Genomic DNA, 22,839 nt, shown 5'->3' with positions numbered 1-22,839 from the left:
CCAGTGGTCCTCGTCCAGCTTGCCGGGAAGGCCGGTCTCCGACTCACTTTCTTCTACGCCCGTGGACGTCCACTCCGTGATGAAGTCCGCCAGGGCCGTGCTCTTGATGCTTTTGGAGTTGGCGAAGTGGAGGTCAAACTCCGATAGCTCCATCCTCCATTCGGCCACCCTCCCGGTGGCTTCACGGTTGGTGAGGGTCCTCTCGAGGCAGAACCCGGACACCACCGTGACGCGGTGCGCCTGGAAGTAGTGGCGCAACTTGCGGGACGCAAGGAGAATCCCCAGAAGGAGCTTCTGTACTTGCGGGTATCTTGTCCGCGCGTCGCGCAACACCGTACTGACGAAGTATACCGGTCGCTGCACCAACCGCTTCCGTGGCGCCGGGGTTGCTGGCTCTGGGGTGGTCCCTGGGTTTGAGGCGGTTGCCGGAGGCTGCTCAGCCCCCTGGCGCGCCAGATGTCGTCGCTCGGTGCTCCGACACTAGGGGCGTGCAGCCACGTCCCCCTTTTAGGTTCGGTAGGGCCGTCTGGGGTGGAGACCAGATGATCGCCGGCACAGCCGATGAGGCCCTACGGGGCCGGCGAGGCAAAGTGCTAGGGGCACGCGCTGGTCCAAGAACAGACGCACGCACGGTTTTTACCCAGGTTCGGGCCACCCGGAGGTGTAAAACCCTACGTCCTGCCTGTCTGAGCTGATATTGATTACGGATCAAATGTTTACAGGTTGCCGGGCAAGCTCCCGGGCTTTCTCTCAGTGGCTAGGCACTCCTCACTACTCTCCGCCGGCTGCCTACTGGAGCCAGTAAGCGTCTATCGAGCGAGCTTCGCCCGAACCAACTAACTGACCAACTGACTCCCCTCTCCCACTGTCTGACCCGTCAACCCTCTAAAAAAAACCCCTTGACCGTTGGCATGGGTCCTCCTTTTATACACAAGGGAGTGCCACATGTGCCACGGTGCATGGGCTACAAGTGTCCAACGGGGAGGCACGCAGCTCTCCCTGGTGAGCTGGTGGCATGAATGGGTGCCACCTCCGCCGCTAGGGGCCTAAGACCCTAAGGTAGGATTGGACAACCACTGTTCCTTGGATCGGACGGGTAACTACGCGTCGGTCGGCTCGTTTACTGAGCCGCGCCTTACTCCTTGCCTTGGTGGGACCGCGCGTCACGCGCCCGTGTGGCGCTGTCCAGCGGGCCCCACGACCCGAGGCGGGGGCACGCGTCCGGGAACCCCCAGTCCCCGCAAGTCGGCCCGAGGAGCACCCGGGCCCAGCGCACCCGGGAACTTCCTCCCGGGAAGCAGCTTCCCGGGAGGTGTCTAAGCGGGAATATTCCCAGAAGCCCCGCTAGCCCCTTGCGGGCTGGTAGCTTGCCGGGAAGCTCGTTGGCGCTCCCCGGGATGAGACCTTCCCGGGAACCCCGGGGGGGAGAGGGGGCACGCGTCGCGCAGCGGTGGTACCCCGGGTGCCACTGGTGCGACAGACAGGGACAGCGAGAGGCTGGGTCGGAGAAGATCAGGGGAGGAATCGATCTAGTGAAGACAAATCGACAGATGGAGAGGAGGGGATCGAGCTCTTCCGAATCGCAAAGCAACGCCGCTGCGTAAGACGAGTCTAGACACGTTCCCCACATAGATTGTCCGTTTTGGTCCAGTTCGTTTTGGCTTCTAAAACAGCATCTAGGTCCACAATAGCTGAAGCCGAAAAGAACTCGATTCCAACCGGTTTCTAAGAGCAGCCCAACACTCTAAATCCTTCACATGAGAAAAAGCTGGTTCAGGACAGCTTCCCGGGCTTCTGAAAAATCCCACCTTTTTTTAGGTTAAAAGGACACTCTAATTACATGAAAAATGCCACCGACAGTACGTAACGATTCGCCTGTTTATTTTCTCCCGAGCCCCTCGCGACCTTCTCCTACCTCCTCTCCTCCTCAACCCAGTGGTGATTAGGGTTCCTCCACCCAGCCGCCGCCGCCCCACGAAGCCGGGGGTTCTCCTGGATAACCGCAGCCGATGCCCTGCTTTTTTGCGGAGCCCCGCTGCGAAATCGTCGGCTGCCGCGGCGCGAGGGCGGCCGCCATCCGTGCTGGTTCAAGTCGCCGCCGCCGATCCCTGCTGGAGTACTGGTTCAACTCGCCGCCCTCCTGTACTACTCCGCATCTAACCGTTTTGGCCTTTGCTTCCGATTTCGTGATTTACACCAGGCTTTGTCGGTGTTCATTCAGTTACTCCAAGTATAGTTGGACCCATCATGCGAGTAGTATTGTGGCGCATAGCTGGTGTACTTCCGAATGCTATTGGGGATGTACTAAAGGGATAATTGTAATTTTGTTCAGCTAATTGAAAGTCTTTTCCCTGCCCGTTCAAAAAAAAAAGTATGCACCGCAGATTTTCCTCCATCCCTTGTGGCATCCTCCGCTGCTGCAGATTGTTCTAATATTTAACACTTTATGAATTTTTGGTGTATATCATTTTATTCTGCATATGTGTTAAAGTGTTAAAATCATTAGGAAATTACTCATTCAAATAGCCAAGACATAATTTTAGAACAGGGGTATTATAGACTTTTCAACAAACAACTTAGATAATAAGCTGAGACGCCAACAGCCGAAAAGAACTAGACTGCAGTTTCTTAGAGCTTCTCCTCACCACGGTTTCTGTGGATAGAGAAGTTTAAGCCGTTTCTGGAGAATCTGAAGCTGAAAAGAACTGGCCTTTATCATATATTGTGTCCCTTGAATTGCTCCACTCTTAGTTGGCTGCCTTTCGGTCATCGATCATTTTGTAGTGACCGTCGGTGTAATGCTGAGTTAATTCGCTATCAAGCTTTATATTTCTTTGTTACTTAAGTGAACAATAATTAGACCAACTTAGCCATCACTCACCCAGTCACTAAGTCGATCGCCAGTCGTCAGTCACCACTGCTAGGGGCTAGCGTACGTGTGAACCACTTATTAGTTGGGATGTACTGACCTGCGAGGAAGTGTAAGCTGGTCGATCAGGCGAATTAAACACTTATTAGTTGGGATGTCTAAATGTATTTAATCAGGAGAAAAAGGATGCGCTCTGCAAATTATGTGAGCTCTGAAATTCTACTTCACTGGTATTAAAATGAGTGTGTTGTTTTTCCTGATCTGATTGTATATGTTGCTAAGCTAGACTTGGGAAACTTGTGGTCATGTGTAAATTGTAATGGATGTGTGCAAATAGGTTAGAGAAGATGGACATCAAAGGTTAATGGCAGTACATCAGTATATATCTTTTAGTAACGTTCTGGGAGAAGAACACATTTGTTCAGGTGTCAGAACATGCCAAACAGTCACCTATGTTTATCCAGCTACCCAAAGCACCAAAGCAGTATTACAACAGGCAATGAGAGACATCGAGATGCATAAATTTCAGTTGGAAAAACAAACACGACATGAGAAAACTGGGTAGTAATATGGTATAATGCCAATCCACTACAATAAAACACTGCTGTATTATATGCATGCATGCATGCACACACTACCACAACATGTTCATCTCCAATTTCGTGTCACTCTAGCGACTAGCTACGGTAAGTCGATCTACTTTTATCACTTTGGTCAGTGCAACAAATTAAGGAAAAACATGAGCATGCATCTAGAAGCTCCGGTTCATCCGTTGGCGGCACCTGGCGATGAACATGCCGGCGGCCTGGTCGATCTCGTCGTCCATGTTGAACTCCACCCCCTCCACCTCCCGGCTGTTCCTGATCACATCCATCACCGACGGCTCCTCCTCGTCCTCCTCCTCATCATCCACTAGCACACCGCCATCATCGTCATCATCTCCGTCCTGATCCTCGTCCTCGTACTCGTCGCCGGTGTAGCAGCAGTTGTCGTCGTCGAAGAGGGAGTGCAGCGTCCAGTCACCGTCTTCTTGGTCGAACACTGCCAACTGATCAGAGAGATCGCCGACGATGACCGGCTTCCGGCCGACAGTGGCCATGGCCTTCCGCGGCACTACGACGAGCGCTTTGACGTCGCAATTGACCTTGTTGGGTGTTTTGTCCCGGTCGGATGCCATGAGCGCGTGCGAGATGGCGCCGACAGTGGCGATCCTGCGGCGGAGCGAGGCGAGGACCAGGAGCCTGGCGGCCAGCACGCAGGTCTTGCTCTTGCACACCGCCGCCGCCTTCTTCAGGAGCTCCGGGGCCTTGCCCAGCTTCATCTTGCAACTGAGCAAGATGAGACAGGAGCTGAGATTTCTGAGTCATGGAGCTTGACCTGAGGCTCCAAGGCTGTATTTATAGCCCGGAACTGAGCAAGCATGCAACTGCTGAATCGAACCGTCTCGAACCGTTGAGCTTTAATCTCTGCTCATGTCATGATCAAACTTTTGGTACTCCAAAAGCGAACGAAAGGAGTATACGAAAGGAACATCTGGAGAAAACAATGTGGCATGTGGAGCTAGCACTATGAGGATTGAATATATGTTGCGAGTGGAAGCTTGCAGGTTAAAGAGCGCAAGAATTACTCAAAAGCTACCAATGTGATTCATGAGAGGAAGGATATGGAGAAAGTATTCCGGTTAGGTCATAAAGGGCACATGCCATGGGGGTGCACATTGGCTCTTTCCCAAAATTCCCAATGTATAATGCGCCAATCAAGTACGGAGTAGTATCCAAATCGTATCACTAGCTGGTGACGATGGGTTAACCAAAATGAAGAGAAGCAACCAAACCGGGTCGCCATTTTTGTTCCGTTGGCAGTTTCCTTGCGATTCATCGCCAGAATGTAGGCACAGGCGCCAACCAGAAAGTTGCGCGGCACGCTGATTCCGTGTGCGCCTCTGGGTTTCCCACGGCTGCTTTAATTTTGTCCTGCTTCGCACTTTGCGTCTTTGCCGTGCCCGTGCTCCCTCCGTCAACACGCACAAGTGCATGCCTGCAGAGCCAATCGCGCACGGGTTCGCGTGATACTTAGATCGATGCACGGGACGGGAGCTTCAAAATCTTTTCGCATGGCGGCGCCGCGTATATCGATCTAGCTTCCTTTTACTTCCTGAGATCGGTTTTCCACTGAGAAATTGCGGTTGTCATCCGTGGTCTGTGGAGTCTGGAAGGAAATTACTAAGTTAAGCGTCGATTGGACACACTTGTCGCTCGGATACGACTTAGGCATGACGTGCACCCGCCCACCGGAAAAACAGATCGGCCAGGCCTCGCTCACCCCGCTGCAAGGGCCCAGGGCACACGGGGAGAACTTGTACTACGTCTCAGATGGAAAACACGTTCGGACTGTTGGCAATTTTTTTGGGAAACACGTTAAAAATCATACGCGCTCATTTTTATGAACGTACAGGCATATCCTACACCTATGAGTACCTCCGAGATTAAGCCGGCAAATCTTGAAGTCGACGAAGTCACCGAAGACGTCTCGCAATTGATGAGTACGCCACCCTACTGAAATAACAACGTCGTTAAACCCTAAAGTATACAAAAAATGCGAACACTAGCCCACTCGAGTATTGGAAATTATGACGACCGAGCGTTGGCCGAAGCATCTTCACCGCGACATAATTCTGATCGTTTTAGCAGAAGGCGCTTTTTTTAGGACACCTCAAAGGGACAGGGAGCTCCTGCATTTTATTATAGAAGAAATAGAGTTGTCCGGTTAATTAGAGAAAACCGGACGAAAACCAGATACAATGCTCGACTAATTCTAGGAAAGCCGTGCGAGAAACCCTAGCTACGAGCAAACACAAGGAGAAACCAAAGAAACAAGCCACAACCGCCAAAGCAAATCCCTCCCGCTCCAACGACGCCGAACAGGAAACAACTCCATGCGCCAGAAGAAGGTAGGTAGAGCTGGACTTCTTCAATGACCGGAGCAATGAAGAGGCTGCCCGACATAACAGCTTGCGCCTTAGCAAGCCCGCGCTGCACGAAGTCGACATCCCTGGTCAAGACTCCAGCCAAGCCCACTACTGCAGGCAAACTACGCCGCCAAAGGAGGGCCGCAAAGGCAACGCCTCCAAGGAGGACACGACGTTCGAGGACACCGTCGTTACCCGATCCGGGAAACGAATTTGAGCTTTCGCTCGAAAGCACCTCGTCTGCAAAAGGTGAGAGGTGGAAGGGCTGCATGATGATGCCTTCAAGAAGGGAGCGACGTCCGAGAACGTCGTCGCCGTCGGCACCGACAAGTCGGTATAGGGTTTTCACCCGTAGCCCCCACGCACCCACCGCGGACAAACAGCCTTGCAACAAGCCAGAGGGCCGAAAGCCTGACCAGAGGTCACCACACCACTGCAAGCGCTGACGAAGCCCGCGCTCCACATCCCAACCACCACCGGCCCACGCACCGGATCTGACGCTCCCAGGCCCAGATCTGACACCACCGTCAACGAATCTGACGAAACGCCGGCCGCAGACCGCCTGCCTAGGCCTAGAACGGGCCCGCCCCACCACAGACGAGCAGCACACCACCGTGCGGCATCCTCGCGTGGCACATCACCTACGCGCCCACGCCCCACCAGAGCACCGCAGCCACTTGTCACCGTGCTTGCAGTCGCGTGCCTCGCTGGATCTTGCGCCGCCTCGCTGCAACTCGCCGACCCGCGCCACCTACAGCAGCCCCGCGACCTCGCGCCTTGCCGCAGCTCGCGGTCACGCACTACTTGCCGCAGCCCCGTGACCTCGTGTCTCGCCGCAACTCGCCGTCACGCGCCGTGCCACCTGCAACAGCCCGGCGTGAGAGAAAGCGCCCCGCCGCCGCCTTCCTTGGGCGTGCGCGGCTTCACCGGCACCCTCTCCGACGGCGGTGGCACGGGGGAGGGAGGGATGAGACCCCTAGGCCGATGGCGGCTAGGGTTTCCCCGTGTCGCCAGAGGAGTGCGACGCGGTTCTCGGTTGTTTCTGTCACTCTCGAAACTCGGAGTTTTCATCAGTTTTCGTGTTCCAGAAGGCACTTTGATTAAGGCATCGATAGATCGACGGCACCTTCCATTAACCTACTAAAAAGTCAGACCTGGTCTGACAGAATTTTCTTCTCCCTTTCTATACTCGAGGAATAAATCTGATGATGGTTTAATTAACCAAAATGTTTGCCCAAAAGCAACCCAACCGGATCTGTCCCTTTTCTTGGCTGTCCCCGCCCGTGTGGCGTGTGTGCGATTCATGCCAAAATCAAGTGCGCGTCAACAATCCTTCTCTGTTTTCTTTTTCTCCCCGTTGCTTTTGTTTTTGCCGTGTCCGTGCACAGAAGCCACAGGTGAAAGAAGGTATAATAACATGTACTAAAAATCAGTCAATTTCTTTATAGCAAAACCGTATTTTTAAACATGTACTACTCCGTATTGTATTTTTAATCCGTTGTATGCATAGGTTTTTTCTAGTATAATAACAACTTGTCGAGTGACCTGCATGTTTGCACCGGTAAACTCATGGAAACTCACATATACTTTGTCACAGTTTCAACGACTTTTTAATCGTTACTCTTTCTAAGGTGTCACGGTTTATATATATCAGATTTTTTTTTCTATCTTTAGACTTGGTCGTTATAATTCTTGACCAACAATGATTAACGGTAGAGATAATTTAGCCTATGTGTATGAACATGGTGACTTCATGTCTTTTTTTTTACTCTATTATAAAAAGGGTAAAGGAGGGAGAAGCTTAATTGTCGGATTTCACGGGGGCTCGCCCGCCTGTGGCTGTGGTCGCGGGGATAGGTGTAGTCCAATTTCACCCAATTCTAAGAGATGAGGCTCCATATTAGGAGGGGTCATCCAAATTATAGACCAATATCAAGAAATTAAGTTTCAATTCCAATTCTCAATTATATATATAGATATCCAAATACAAAAATTCAAAAACTCAATTTGAATTATGGATTTCAAGCTTCGGTATCTACATGCACTGCCCACGGCAACAAGCGGTTACAAGGTTTCATGTAGTGACATGAAGCTGGATAGCGGTTGGTTCTAGTTAGAAAACTTGGAAATGTTCTTGCAAAAATAAAAACCTTGAAAGATAATTTGCAGTATCCCCGAAAATCCATCAGTGTTTCTCTTTGCTAACACAGATACACACGCTTACTCGCTTAGCATGTACTACTCCGTATTTATCTATCAAAATCTCTAATCTGTACGTGCCTGCAAAAACTCCTATATATCCTGCGGATGGACATATTCATGCCAATGTCCTCACACCATTTAGTGTTATTTTGTACTCCCCGTCTCATATTAAGTGTCTCAAATTTGTCTAAATATGAATGTATTTATGTCTAAAATGTGTCTAACGTGTAATATGGGATGGAGGGAGTATACAGCACGACTGCTACCGCGCAACAATCAGATACGCACGGAACTCGAGATCAGTAAAAGCTCTGGTTCATCCGCTCCCGGAACCTCCTGATGAACATATCAGCAGCCTGGTCGATCTCATCCTCCATGTTGAACTCCAACCCCTCCACCTCCCGGTTTCTCCTGATCACATCCATCACAGAGGGCTCGTCGCCGTTGTCCAACTCACCAAGTACCGCCACGTCACCGTCATCGTCATCACTATCATTGCCTTCGTACTCGTCGGTGTAGCAACAGCCGCCATCGTCGTCGTTGAAGATGGGATGAAGCGTCCAGTCAACATGGCCGTCCTCTTGGTTATCGAACGATGCCAATTCGTGAGAGAGATCGACGACCATGTTACAGCCATGGATGGACGGCTTGTTCTCGACGACCTTGCTGGGCGGCAGGAGAACCTTGTGGAAGTACACCGCGGACTTCTCCGGCCGGCCGGGCACCATGAGCGCGTGGATCCTGTGTGAGATCGCCCCGACCGTGGCCATCCTGCGCCGGAGCGAGGCCAGGACGAGGATCCTGGCCGCGACAACGGCGGTCTTGCTCTTGCACATCGCTGCCGCCTTCTTCAGGATCTGCGGGGCCTTGCCCATCTTCATCTCCGATGCGCGGATCTGAGGGAGCTAGCAGCGGTGCCCGGGATCGGTGCCTCTGGAAGCTAGCTGTGGTGCCTCAGGAAGCCACAGGCTTGGCATGAGCTAGGGGACGCTGAGGCAGAGACAGGAGGTTTCAGATTCATGGGCCTTGTCGTGTGGCTCCAAGAACATACTTATGGCAACGAACTGGAGCTGAGAATGCAATTAACTGTATGCAACTTTGCTCGTATATATGTCATGATCAAACTTTTGGTAGCTCTCGCATGCAAAGCATGTGAAAGAAAACAATTTGACATGTGATTTGTGGAGTGAGCACTATAAGAATGTTGGGAGTCGAGCGCGAAAAAAGAACGAAAGTTGGGAGTACGTAGAAGCAGGTTAAAGAAGGTCCATATATGGGGAAAGCATTACAATTAGTACTCCAACACTGGTAAACTGCACCTGCCCCAGAGTGAGGATTGGCTCTTTGCCAAATGCATGCCAATATCCCCTTCAATTTTCTAAATTGGGATATCTTCTTCAATTAAAGCTGATACGAATAGTAGTTAAATCAACGAAAAGCAACCAAACCGGGCCGCTTTTCTTGGCGGTCCCCGGCCGTGTGAATGATTCATTCCCAAAAGTTTCAGCGCGTCAATCCTGCTCTGCTTTTTTATTTCTGTTCTTCGTTGCTTTGCGTTGCAGTCTGGGCAGCTTTGATTTTCCTATGTGAGCTTTGCTGCTCGCTAGTCCACACGCATTCTTTCTGACGTATATAGCCACACAATTCACAACATAATTCTGGAGCTGGAGACTTGCATGGAGTAGTCTTCCGGCACGGTCCTCTTTGCTTTACGAATTTTGTACATGCGGTGACTGCGGTTACACTGCTCGGTAAGTATATGAGAATTGAGAATTGGGAAGGAGTGTGAAAATGTCTGAGGACGGGGATTGGGGAAGATATTTTTCGTCGTGTCTTAGTGCGTGGAACAGTGATGCTTAACGAGAGGGGTTTCACGTACTCATTTCCGGAGTCAACATGACTTCCTCAAATTTCTTATTCTTTCTTTTTTTTCCATTCCTCGGTTAATTATCATAGTGGAATGTGGAGTTTGGAAGGAAATAATTGTTCGAAAAAAATGCAGCAGCTCTGCTTTCCAGTAATTAAAGATAAAAACAAATTTCAAACAGCCAAGGGCCGAAGAGCCGAAGCAAGAAACCGAAAAGAAAAAAAGGAATAGAAACAAGCACATAGTCGATCCCAGGTGTTTTTCTTTTGTTTTGTTCTTTCCTTTTCGTTTTGCATAACTGTGGGGTCGGTGTTTTGTTGACTCTCTGTGCAATATAATAACATGTTGTGTTGTTTCGTCAAAAAAAGTAGTCGATCCGAAGGCTCATGTGGCCGAACTACATGGTACCAAGAGCGCTCAATCATGAGAATAGCATAGCACCCTTACAACAACGAGCTTCCAAGCTGCAACTTCTTGGAATGCTGGATTGCAGAAATTAGAGATCGCGAACACCTCCGATTTACGTTATAAGTCTTTCTATTGTTTTAATGTTGCACAATCCGATTGTTGCATACGCTGGACGTGTGAGAACGGCTTATTTTAGCTAGGGCTCGGTCTCACTCGACGACATGAGCCATATGATCGACTTTGAGATTCACACAAATGTCTTTGCATTCTTGTTCATGTATTTTTTTTATGTAGATAAACTGTCAAGATCATCGAATGATAAATTGTTCTCTCAGACAAATGTGCCGTAGTCGAACCCTTAGGAGGTAGCCTTTCAATAAGAAGGGGCCAAGACACACTGAAAGCTCTACTAAAATTATACAAAGTCAGCTTTGTTTTTGTAATAATGAAACATAATGCTCTTGGCCTCCATATCATAGATGCACACAACGAAAATTATACAAAGTCAAAAGCATAACAATGTCAAGTGAAATACATGTGACATGGCACGTAGAAAATCATTGAATTTCTACTAAGCCTGTTATGTGCTCTCCACCTGAATCAAGGCATAATAAGCTCTCTGATAATCAGCTCTCGTGTTCCGGCGGGAGGAAGGAGCTACCATCAGTTCCCTATCTCGCAACAGGTGCAGAGAACTAGAAGACTAGGATCACAAGTTCACAACAGGGTGCTAGAGTGTAGTCAGTGGAGTATAGTTCAAAACTCAGCGCGAAAAAAAAGCATAGTTCAAAACGTTAAGAAAAGGATTGCAATCCCCAAAAATTCACTAGTGTTTTTTATCCTTCGATACGGACGTCACACGCCGACACGCGTGCGCTCACACATATTTCAGCATGTAGCCATGTGTCAAAAACTCTCTAAAATTTCCACATACACACACCGGAAATTTCTAATCTCTGGAACTGCAAAAACTCCTATCCTGCGGATGGACATGGTCATGTACTTTCATCCCCATACAGCTAGCTGTACTACGGTTAAATTAGTCTGTTACCGCGTCTGCACTCTGCAGTAACGTGGTACATACGTAAAACACAAGATGATCACTAGAAGCTCTGGTTCATCCGCTCCCGGAACCTCCTGATGAACATGTCGGCGGCCTGGTCGATCTCCTCCTCCATGTTGAACTCCACGCCCTCAATTTCCCGGTTGCTCCTGATCACATCCATCACCGACGGCTCGTCGTCTTCCGACGCATCGAGTAGCAGCTCCTCAGCATCCTCGTCGTCGCCATCAACCTCGTAGTCTTCTTCCGTGTACGAGCAGCTGCTGCCACCGTCGTCGTTGAAGATGGGGTGCAGCGTCCAGTCAGGGCAGCCACCATGACCATATTCCTCCGTGTCGAACAGCGCCAGCTGATGAGAGAAATCAACCGTCGCCGGCTTCGCCTCGTCCCTGCGCAGCACGAGTGTCCTGTCGCAGGCTCTCGCCTTCTCCCGGTTGGCGACCATCACCGCGTGGATCCTGTGCGAGATGGCACCGGCAGTGGCCATCCTGCGGCGGGGAGAGGCGAGGAGGAGGAGCCTGGCCGTGAGGACGCCGGTCTTGCTCTTGCATAACGCCGCCGCCTTCTTCAGGAGCCCTGGGGCCTTGGCGATCTTCATCTTTTGATGTTGAGATGTATGTACTATGTAGGTACAGCTGGTGAGGAGCGAATTCACTGCCTAATTAAGGCTTGCCAGATGCAGGGCAGGAGATGGGAGAAGCTGGTTTCAGAGTCATGGACTTCGTACTGAGGCTCCAAGTGCATATTTATAGTCAGAAGCCAAGCATGTGAAGTATGTGCAACTTACATTATTCATGTCATGATCAAACTTTTGGTAGTCCAAAGACATGAAAGCAACATCTGGAGAAAACAATTTGGCATGTGGAGTAATTAGCACCATATGTGAATATGAGCAAATTAAGTTGGGACTTCCTTGGAGTGGACGCAATTTAAAGAGAGGCAAGAAAAGCTATCAGCGTGAGAAGAAGGATATGGAGAAAGTATTCCAATTAGGCCATATAAAGCTATATCAATATTTGTGTGTACCCTTTTCCGCTAACTAGCCGCTGTCTGTGTGTGTCGCTGTACTTGATCCTCTGTGCGCTTTGCATTATTCTGCATGGCATGCTCGATCGTCACCAGGAACCAGTTCTTCTCTCTCATGGCCTGCAGCAGGCCACGCCCCATACATGCAGTGAGCTTGTCGTACCATGATGGAGCTGGGACTTGGCCGGGAAGCACATGTTACTCGTGTTTAATTTGCACTGTGTCAACAACCACAGCAGCAACGTACGGAAACACGACGTGCTTTTCCGAGATCTGCACGTCTCGCTGGGCCACAGGAAACGGCAAGAGATGGTGCGCAACTGCTTTCCCAAAAGAAGGAAAACTGTTCCAATTATTAGCAGGAAAATAATTAACAAGAATCGGGTGGCTCTCTTTGATTTGATTGAAAAAGCTGTACGTAAATAATCAACACTGTTCGATCATCTCTTGATTCCCATCGTAGGACTGGCCAGTGGCCACACAACAGTGTTTCTTTCTTTCTCTTTCGGAACGGCAGAAAAGTATTGGCGAACGAAATCTTTGGTGACGTAGAAAACCTCGATCTCTTGCACGAGCAAACGAGGAGAAGAACAACTGTACAAGACCTCTCTCTCTTGCATGGCTGCACCGAAAGCCCTTCCTTCCACCACCCATCCATCAGTGACATGAACATCGCAGAGCCATTCGCAATCAGTGAAGCACTGCTAATTCTTGTCGAAATCCCGACTAAGAGAGGATACGTAATGTCCTTGAAAAAGATCCATCGCATCCTATACACAAAGTGAAAAAACTATTAGGTGTAACTATGCAATAACCCATCTTTCCCTATATACTAACGTATGATAGTTCCCTCCATTGTGTCTGTTATATCATGGAAAAAATAACAAATAGAATGATCGGGGAAGCTTAGTTTGCTCAATGGAGATATCTTCAGAGTACTCCCTCCGATTCTTGATTTGTGTACTAAGATGATATAACTTTGCAATAAAATTGGTTGTGTGCATCGTTTCGATGCAGAGGCCGGGGAGAACCCCTTTTCGAAAAAAAAACTCTCTCGGATCCATAATAAGTGTCTTAGATTTAGTACGAGTAGCATTTATAACACTATGTTACATGCCTAATAAAATATCTGCCAAGAACAAACTTTATTTGGGTTCCCCATGCGCACAATCAAAGAAATCAACTATATTTAGCTCTATATCAAACTATGGTCTTGTAAGCTTCCGTCCATCACATCTGTATCCACCTCTCCCCTACAGCCAAACTCTTAACAGCTCTTCACAGGCTGTCAAGCTCAAGCATATTTCTGCATTTTCGGACCTATCTTCTACTGCAAGATCTTAAGGCGGTACTAGCAAGGCAAGGTAAGACCTGCATGATTTGGAGGACCGTCAAAATGATCAGCAGGTAATTCTTCTCTAAACCTATCCACCATAGGCAAAACAAACCTCAATTTGGGAAGTCCCAGGGGATGCAGGTTACAGATCGATCCACCTAGCTGGCCCAACCTACCATGATACTCCCTCCTTGCCATATTATGACATGGTTTTTATCCTAAGTCAAAAAATTTAAAGTTTGACCAAGTTTATAGGAAAAAATATCGACATCTATAATACCAATATAATATTTTGAGAATGCACTTATTTGGTAATATAGATGCTGATATTTTTATCAACAAACATGGTCAACATAAAAATGTGATTATTTTCTGGTATGTGAACTCAACTATGGATATAGTTACTTTATTTACCTATCTAGCCTCCAAATTCCTTTTCTCATAGATATATAACAATGGTATAGTACTTCTGTAAATTCAGTTGATGAAGGAATAAAAGATTATTCTTCGTGAAACCTAAAACTTGACCTGATTTCCCCTGAGTGATCAACAGTAAAGCCTGACCCAACCCCACCACATTGTCAACTTCCTTTTGGATTCACTAAAGTTGCACGCGTGCTACGACAGCAAAATACATGCTTTGTACCATCTGCAAAGTTGTTCAAGTAGTATCTCTCAAGTGCATTCCACAGGTCATTGAAAATTCCCTGGGTAGTTCTTTTTCCGTACCTAATAGATAAAGAAAATATGGACAGGTTAACTATAAGAAATAATAAATTATACAGTAGCCTTTTGTTTGTAATTTGAAGCATAACAACTGAAAAATACGAACATAAAGCAGCATATTGGCTAGTCATTAAGCAAAAAACAAAACGTGGTACACTGGCATTGATACATTAGTATTATTTTCCAAATCACATTATCATTATAGTGTGTGTGTTTCGAGCAACCACCAGGATCTCTGAGTATTCATTAAGAAAAAAAAAGAATTGATCTACTTAAAAAGGAAAACCAGATCGAAAACCTCACACTTGTCGTTTTATAAGGATAACTGACCAAAAACTCAAAACGAGATCAAAGCATGTAGCTAAACTAAACCTATAGCCAACAAGGTGGCAAATGGCAAGAGCCCTGTCGCCCACGTGAGTACGGGACAGAAGATCTACGCCCAATACAAACACTCCCGGGGCTCTATGACTTCCTACCACTCTCCATGAGCCCTGCGCAGCCCACCGAAAACCACCTTCCGTGGCTGATCATTATAGTGTTAAAGGCCACTTTCCCCAAGATGATTCAAGTTGGTTATGACAAATTTGCACGACACTAGTATACATGTATTTAGACTTTTTTTAGTAATAGATACATTTATTTTTAGACAAATTTGATATAAGAATTATGAAACGGAGGGTCCTGTATGTATGTCCCTGAAACCAATGTTGTGTCGAAATTAATCTTGAGATCGAATCGAAGACACGTTCCTGTACTCTCCAATCATCAGTTTTTGCTTGCAGTTCTGTCTTGTTTTCGTGAACTTACAAAACCGTGCGGCTGCGAGTAAAGAAGGCGTTGACTGACCGAAGCATGCATGCCCAGCTTGGCGGCTGCGCATGAAGTCTAAAGTATGGGGAAGATATTTCTGGCCGAGGTTACTACTGCTTTGCATCAATGAATGTTCGTGGCAGCCTGCGGTGTTTAATTAGTGCGTACTAGCTTTTCGGTTACAGAATCCGTGTGCGTGCTTTTGAATCCGGTGGTCGGTCCTTCACCGAGAAACTGTGCAAATTTCTGATGCAAATAGAAGAAAAAGGCAAATTCTCCAAGGAAAAAAAATGTTTGGCGGCGGCCCGGACCGACGGCCTCCGTGGCAGGGAGGAGTGAGAGGACGGTGCACGGTAGAGTTGAAGAGCTCCCTCGCCGGTGATGGTCCGGGGCGCCAGGTAGGAGGAGCGCTCTCTCTCCGTTGAGCAATCCCGCGCCGGGGAGGACTAGGGTGGCTGCAGCAAGCGGCGGTGGACTGGGGCGCAGCGGGGCGGGTGGCGGCACAGCGAGGAGGAGAAAAGGGGAGCGGCCGCGATCTGGAGATGAGCAGGCGGCGACATCGTGCTTTCCTAGGTTAATGGGTAATACCCATATACCCTCCCCATATCTAATTGGGCAAAAAAAAAGTTGGCCCGTACCCGACCCAAATGAATTGGGCAAAAAAAAAAGTTGGCCCGTACCCGATCCAAATGAATGGGTATGGACGAGGACATGAGGTAACGGGTAATGAACAAGGAACGGCAATCCGACTAGAGTTATAATTCTTTTTTTTATTACTCATTCTTTTAAAGATATACGATATATAGATTTTGGCAAATGGAACTGAATTTACTATTCTCTCCGATCCATAATAAGTGTCTTAGTTTAGTCAAAGTTAGCTAGATTGGAGGGAGTAGTAAATATTCTCATGACTCGTGAAATGGTAAATACGCGTGGGGCTCATGTGGGCGCTAAACCACTTCGATGTTTATTCTTAATTCATCATCACCTAAATTAAGGCATGAGGACATCTCCAAGGACAATGGACAAATGCTAGTCATCTGTCTGTCTTGTCTGAGGATAAAAAATAGACATCCAATAAGACTTACTAAACGCTAGCTATCGGTCCGTTTGTCCGCAAGTTAAATGTTACTCCCTCCGTTCTATGAAGATTGGCGTGACTTTGAACTAACTATAGCTACAGTTCAAAACCATGTCAATTTTGCGTGGAACTGAGGGAGCCGCCAAATTCGGTTTCGGTTCGACAAGTCGGACAATGTCGCTCGCGGAGCCGCATCAGCAATTTGAGTAGGGAAAAGGGGAAATTGGGATTTTCGGCCTTCTAGCTTCTCCGCGCGTCCCTCCACCATCCTCTCCACGCGCGCCCCTTCTACCCCGCCGGCGCGCCGCCGTCACTGCCCCGCTGCCGCCTGCCGCCCGCCATCTCCCTGCCGCGCTACCGCCCGATGCTGTCGTCGCGCAGCCGCCGCCGTCGCCCCGCTGCGCTGCAGCCCGCCCCCGTTGCCCTACCGCGCTGCCGCCCGCCGCCGCACTCGTACCGAAGCAAGCTGCTTCGGCTGCTTTCCCGCCAGTCCTAGACTCGGTGGCATTGCGACGGCAGCCCAGGGTCGCTCAGAACAGCACATGGTTGGGCGCCCGCAACCTGTGCGATGGTTTGCCGGAACAGAGGCAAGTACAGTATTTTTCTTCTCCTTTCATTTGTCAAATGTATAGATGCACCGATCAATTGGGATGGAGATGGGATGAAATGGCATGATCAATTGGGATGGAATGTCATGGAAATTGAAAAATATGTGTGAACAATTTAGAATGTTGACATTTAGCTAGTATTCATTGGGTGATATGATAAATGAACATTAGCCAAATTGTCCAGACACTTGCTAAACGGACGAAGTATTACCCTTGGAGATGCAGATGCCCTAAAGTGTCTCAGATCTGCCATCGCCCATCGCCCATCGGTTCCCTCTCTTGCAACTGGTGAATAGAGCTACAAGACTACGATCAGAACAGGTGTACTGTGTACGCAATAGTACTCCATATCATTGGTGTAGCTACGGGGTGGCCACCTTTGGATTTTACAATAGTCCATATACCTATCAGCCCAAAAATTATAAAAAACATATACCACATCCAAGTCTATATATCCAATGTCTAGATCAGTATACTCTTGACTATGAGCTGTATTTGTTTCTTTGTATGAGACCTATGCTTGTTGATCATGATCACAGCCTTTTCGACCCAATTACTCTAACGCAGACATCTTGTTTCCCAGTTTCCAACCTTAGCGAGCAGAGAGCACAATTGCATGTCCGGCTAGTTTATATATGACAGCAAAAATTGTCAAACGGACTACCCTAGGTCGAAATCCTTGCTATGCCACCGCTCCATATGCACGGAAACGGAGATTTGGGATCCAGGAGAAGTAGTTCTTTGAAAAGTTAAGAAAATGATTGCAATTCCTAAAATTCACTAGTGTCTTGTTATCCTTGGATTCAGACACGTGCGTGCGCACAAACACATTTTAGCATGTATAGCTACATATGCATCAAAAACTCTCTAAACCAAAAAATTACGCACACACTGTCTGGACTCCTGCAAAAACTCCTATCATGCGGGTGGGCATGCTCATGTCCTGACTCCTGAGTAACATAGCTATCTACTTTGACTGTTAAATTAGTCTGTTTCCACGGAAACACACAGTTACTAGAAGCTCTGGTTCATCCGCTCCCGGAACCTCCTGATGAACATGTCGGCAGCCTGGTCGATCTCATCCTCCATGTTGAACTCCACGCCCTCAACTTCTCGGCTGTTCCTGATCACATCCATCACCGACAGCTCGTCGTCCAATGCATCGGGTAGCACGCCCCGATCCTCCTCCTCATCATCGTCATCAACCTCGTAGTCTTCTTCCGTGTACGAGCAGCTGCTGCCCCCCTCGTCGTTGAAGATGGGGTGCAGCGTCCAGTCAGGGCATCCGCCATCACCATGACCAACCTCCTGATCGAACAGCGCCAACTGACGAGAGAAATCGACAATCTCACTCCCATGGATCTTCGGCGTCTTCCTCTCGACCTTGCGCAGCACGAGATGATGACGAGTCTTGTCGCAGGCACTCTCCTTCTCCCGGTCGGCCACCATCACGGCATGGATCCTGTGCGAGATGGCACCAACCGTGGCCATCCTGCGGCGGGGCGAGGCGAGGACGAGGAGCCTGGCCGTGATGACGCCGGTCTTGCTCTTGCACAACGCCGCCGCCTTCTTCAGGAGCCCTGGGGCCTTGGCGATCTTCATCTTTGTTCTTTGATGTTGAGATGTAGCAAAGCTGTCTCTCTATCAAGGATGAAGAACTAGTTAATGAGAGAATTCACTGCCTCAGGCTTGGCAGATGCAGGAGATGAGAGAAGTTGGTTTCAGAGTCATGGGCTTTGTACTGAGGCTCCAAGTGCGTATTTATAGCATGGAAACTGAGCATGCAAAGTATGCATTAATCAACCCTGCAACTTAATTTATTCATGTCACGATCAAACTTTTGGGTAGTCCAAAGACATGAAAGCAACATCCGGAGAAAACAATTTGGCATGTGGAGACAGCACTATATATAAATGAGCAAAGTTGGGACTTACTTCTTGGGAGTGGACGCAAGCTAAAGAGAGGCAAGAAAAGGCGAGAAATGTGAGAGGAAAGGAACAAAGGATATGAAGAAAATATTCCAATTAGGCCATATAAAGCTATATCAATTATATTTGTGCGTATGCTTTTGCGTTAGCTAGCCGCTGTCTCTGTGTCGCTGTGCTTCTCGATTTTCTGTAAGCTTTGCTATTACTCGATCGTCAACAGGGAACCAGTTCTTTTCTCTCATGGCCTGGAGCCGGCCACGACCCATTGCTGCAGGGAGGTTGTCAAGCCATGAAAGAGCTGGGACTTGGGAAGCACGCGTTCCTCGTGTCTTGCACTGTGTCAACAACCGCAGCAGCAAGCCAGCAACGGGAACACGCAGGCTTTTTCTGAGATCTGTACGTCTCGGTGGGACAGGAAACGGCAAGAAATGGTGCGCAACTCCTTTCCCAAAAGAAGGAAAACTAATGAGTTCCACTATTAGCATGAGTATAAACAAGAATCGGGTGGCCCTCTTTGATTTGACTGAATAATCAACACTGTTCTATCATCCCTTGATTCGTTCGTAGGACTGGCTAGTTGCCACACAACAGTGTTTCTTTTCTTTCTCTCTTTCAGAAACGGCAGAAAAGTTTTTTGACGTAAAAACCTCTTGCACGGGCAAACAGGACCCATCGGTAAGTGACATGAACATCGGAGAACCAATCACAGTCAGTAAAGCACGCCTATCAGTATTACTGCACCTAGTATGTCCGTGAAACCCACGTTGTAGAAATTAATCCTGAGAGACGAACAGCCGTTCCCTGTACTCTCCAATCATCAGTTTTTGCTTGCGTTTCCGTCTTGTTTCCCTGAACTTCCGCTAGAACCATGCGAGTGAAGAACGCGTTGGCCGAGGCATGTATGCCTTAATTTGGCCTTTGGTGGCTGTGCAGCAAGTCTAAAGTTACGGGGAAGAGTTGATTGCTTAGTGCGTGTCTGGCTGCCGTGTTTAATCAGTTCGTGCCTAGCTTTTCGGTATCAGGATCTGTGTGCTTGCTTTTTGAATCCGGTGGTCGGTGCTCCTCCTCCACCGAGAATTGAGAAACTGTGCTTTGGTTTGGTCGTCGCATTGTGAAACTGTGCTTTGGTTTGGTCGTCGCATTGTGGAGTTGAGTTACCTAATGAGAGTGGGGAGCCAGGAGTTTGTGTTTTTTCTTTTAACATTGCAAAAAAAAATTTGAAAGTATACATGTACCATTCGTATCATAACGAAGACCATGTACATGTACAAGACACACACACAACAGAGAGAAAACTGGAAGACACCAGGTCCCAAACAAAAGCACAAGCGACTCCGGAACAAAGAAAAAATAGAAGGTATATTTGTGCCAGAACCAACTCCTGACGCCCATCTCCGGCACCGCCACAGCGACCACCTGAGAGAAAAGGGACGGAGACCAGCAAACCCGAGTTCGACGCGGCTCCATCGCTGCAATAGCTTTATGAACCTCACAAGAAGCTCGCCTTAGGCAAAACCAATACCATTGTGGCTCGTCGGCGTCGAAATCCAGATCTTGCCCATCCCAACGACATCGTCGAGGAAAAAGGCCAGATCCGCCTGCCTCTCACCACGATATCAGTACAGAACCTGCTGCTGCCTTCCAGCAAACCGCCGACGCAACCCGTCGGCACCAACACCCTGACCACCTCCCAGGCTCCACAACAACGTTATTCGCCGGCGCCGTCGTTGTCTCCGAAGAAACCACTGCCGGACGGACGAAAACCAAATCTATTAGGCCCTAAACCTACTGCTATACAAGGTCCGAACGCGAGATCCGGCGACTCCCCTACTCACCGACGGCAGTGAGGCTGTCAGGAGGAGAGGAGTCGCCGGAGAAAGCACGCGCCGGGGCGAAGCCTGTTTCGCCTCCGCGAGAGCGCAGCGGTTGTCTTAGGGAGTACTGAAGGAGTTTGCCGCGTGATCAGTTTTTAGGCAAGTTCGGTGATGAGTTGGGAGTGAAGGAGTTTGCTACTTGACGTAGCTCCAAGAGACCGTCTAAGGCGACGACACGGAAGGCACGTCACGGCGGGTTGAAGTGCAGGTATGTAGCCGTCGCGTGGATGGCAGCCGGCAGCGGCGAGTGCTGCTGAGACCTGAGAGTCTGGAAGACAAGAATACTACGCCTGGAAAGAATAAAAAGATTGAACCCACGCCCTTTCGGACAAGAACCTTAGTCTGGCGCCTTAGACCAACTCGGCCATATCAACGTTGTGTTCAAGTTTCCACTTTCCCTTTTATATAGAAACTCCTTTCCTCGACCTAGTTGTGCTATTATAGTCCCTCCATTGCTATCGAGTGGACTAGTATAGTGCTTGTCCCTCCATTTCTATCAAGGTTGAGCAAAGCTCCCAGAGTGAAAGGCATGCAAGCACAAACAAAGTCCACGTATTCCCTCCGTTCCATAAAGATTTGTACGGTTTTGTACTAGATCTAGTTCAAAACCGCGTCAATCTTTATGAAACGGAGTAAGTAATACTCTCTCAAGTTGGATACCCAGGAACTGCGCCTGTAATTAACCAGTCCTGGCCAGTGCAGATACACATGAACAAAGTTCAGAAACCTCCGAAAAACACTGCAGTTCGGAAAATGTAAGAGACGAAGCTCGATCCATCTAACAGTGCACAATCAAACACTGAGAAACCGAAACTGAGGCATGTTTAAGAATGGGCTTTCTATAGATTGTTTCTCGTTGTAAGCCTTCTGATCCTAATTTCTTGACTCAACTTTGTCCAAATATGAATGTATCTATTTTTAAAAAACGTCTAGAATACATGTAATATTTCCACAACAATTTAAGATCGGAGGGACTATTTCTTTTTGATGGCCCATGGCCGGGATGTCTCCTTGTCCGTTTTACAGGAGCAGCCGAGCAGGCAAGCCCAGTCCGACGCGAACCCAAGGCCCAAGTGAGCAGAGAGACAAAGCCCATCATCAAGAGAGACAGAGAGAAACACGGCCTGTCTCTTCTACCCTCGCTGCCTTTGGATGTTTTGTCTCTGGTTTTCTCATTTCGGAACCGGAGAGAGAATAGAGATCCCTGTTCCGCTCCCGTTCAAAAAAAAAAGATCTCCCTGTTCCGCTGCCATGCGCCCATCCCGCTGGGCCCTGGCTGCCAGGGTGCGCGCGCGCACGAGCCTTGCCCTGCCGCGGCAAAGCAAAAGGCCTCGGAGGGACGGACCGCGACGCCAGCGTTAATCAATCTGGCTGGGCCTGGGCTGCCGCCCAACACGCCACCTGACAGCGACTCATCTTTTTGATTTGTTTTCGTGTAGCACCCGTGCAGTTTTGTATGCGCTGGTTTTAGCTTGTGGTCTCTCTGTTCTCGCTACCAGCCAATGTCCTGCGTCATCACCACCATGGCAGAACAGTCTTGTGCCCTAAGAAATTAAACCGAGGCTTTCAAGGATACGGACTTGTCTTTTCATGAGAAAATAACAAGGAGTGAGACAAGCATTGTAGTAGTAGCAAATCTCCTTGTTACTCCCTCCTCCAGCAATAAAGGTCATATTAAGGTTCGGTTGACCAAGCCTTTGACCACAAATTACTTCATGAATATGTGATTAATGTGATCAAAATCATAACCATAAACAAATATCATTGAGTAGGAATGTAATGGATATGAATTTATGTCATATAATAATATATTAATAGAGTAATTTGTGGTCAAAACATTGGTCAAAAGAAAACTAATACACCCTTATTCTTCTTGGAGGGAGGTAGTACTTGTTAGGATGTGTGTTCAGATGTTGTCTCGCTGCATATCTCCTGGGACAAGGTTTCATGACAAAGGGATGGGTTGCCTGCACCTGCAAACCTGAATTTCCGCAGATCTGTTGTTTGCTGAAACAGTGAAACCACAAAGCTCTCTCTAGAACAAGGTAGGTATTCCAACAGAAGTCTGGT

General features: G+C 48.5%; 4 protein-coding genes and 1 non-coding gene across 5 annotated transcripts; 1 reads left to right on the top strand and 4 right to left on the bottom strand.

Annotated features, from left to right (window-relative positions):
- Positions 1–3,369: 3,369 nt before the first annotated feature.
- On the bottom strand, positions 3,370–4,233 carry LOC100823717. The gene has a single exon (XM_003578364.4). It carries the CDS (start codon positions 4,188–4,190, stop codon positions 3,621–3,623), a length of 570 nt encoding a protein of 189 aa, XP_003578412.1. The 5' UTR covers positions 4,191–4,233; the 3' UTR covers positions 3,370–3,620.
- Positions 4,234–8,008: 3,775 nt separating this feature from the next.
- On the bottom strand, positions 8,009–9,198 carry LOC100823418. Its single transcript, XM_003578363.4, has one exon. It carries the CDS (start codon positions 8,918–8,920, stop codon positions 8,339–8,341), a length of 582 nt encoding a protein of 193 aa, XP_003578411.1. The 5' UTR covers positions 8,921–9,198; the 3' UTR covers positions 8,009–8,338.
- Positions 9,199–11,106: 1,908 nt separating this feature from the next.
- On the bottom strand, positions 11,107–12,122 carry LOC100823110. Its single transcript, XM_003578362.4, has one exon. The coding sequence runs from the start codon at positions 11,973–11,975 to the stop codon at positions 11,418–11,420; it is 558 nt and encodes a 185-aa protein (XP_003578410.1). The 5' UTR covers positions 11,976–12,122; the 3' UTR covers positions 11,107–11,417.
- A 4,271-nt stretch (positions 12,123–16,393) lies between these two features.
- On the top strand, positions 16,394–16,523 carry MIR5174C (microRNA MIR5174c). The gene has a single exon (NR_126973.1). It is a non-coding gene; the product is annotated as a microRNA MIR5174c (primary transcript).
- A 1,164-nt stretch (positions 16,524–17,687) lies between these two features.
- LOC100822799 lies at positions 17,688–18,849 on the bottom strand. Its single transcript, XM_003578361.4, has one exon. The coding sequence runs from the start codon at positions 18,567–18,569 to the stop codon at positions 17,982–17,984; it is 588 nt and encodes a 195-aa protein (XP_003578409.1). The 5' UTR covers positions 18,570–18,849; the 3' UTR covers positions 17,688–17,981.
- Positions 18,850–22,839: the final 3,990 nt, after the last annotated feature.

The sequence above is a fragment of the Brachypodium distachyon genome, chromosome 4, assembly GCF_000005505.3.
Source record: "Brachypodium distachyon strain Bd21 chromosome 4, Brachypodium_distachyon_v3.0, whole genome shotgun sequence".
Taxonomy (NCBI): Eukaryota; Viridiplantae; Streptophyta; class Magnoliopsida; order Poales; family Poaceae; genus Brachypodium; species Brachypodium distachyon.
This window is presented reverse-complemented; position numbering and strand designations above follow the sequence as displayed.

Excerpts from the sequence above, each read along its gene's own strand:
- LOC100823717 (XM_003578364.4), bottom strand. The coding sequence starts at position 4,190 with ATGAAGCTGGGCAAGGCCCCGGAGCTCCTGAAGAAGGCGGCGGCGGTG.
- LOC100823418 (XM_003578363.4), bottom strand. The coding sequence starts at position 8,920 with ATGAAGATGGGCAAGGCCCCGCAGATCCTGAAGAAGGCGGCAGCGATG.
- LOC100823110 (XM_003578362.4), bottom strand. The coding sequence starts at position 11,975 with ATGAAGATCGCCAAGGCCCCAGGGCTCCTGAAGAAGGCGGCGGCGTTA.
- LOC100822799 (XM_003578361.4), bottom strand. The coding sequence starts at position 18,569 with ATGAAGATCGCCAAGGCCCCAGGGCTCCTGAAGAAGGCGGCGGCGTTG.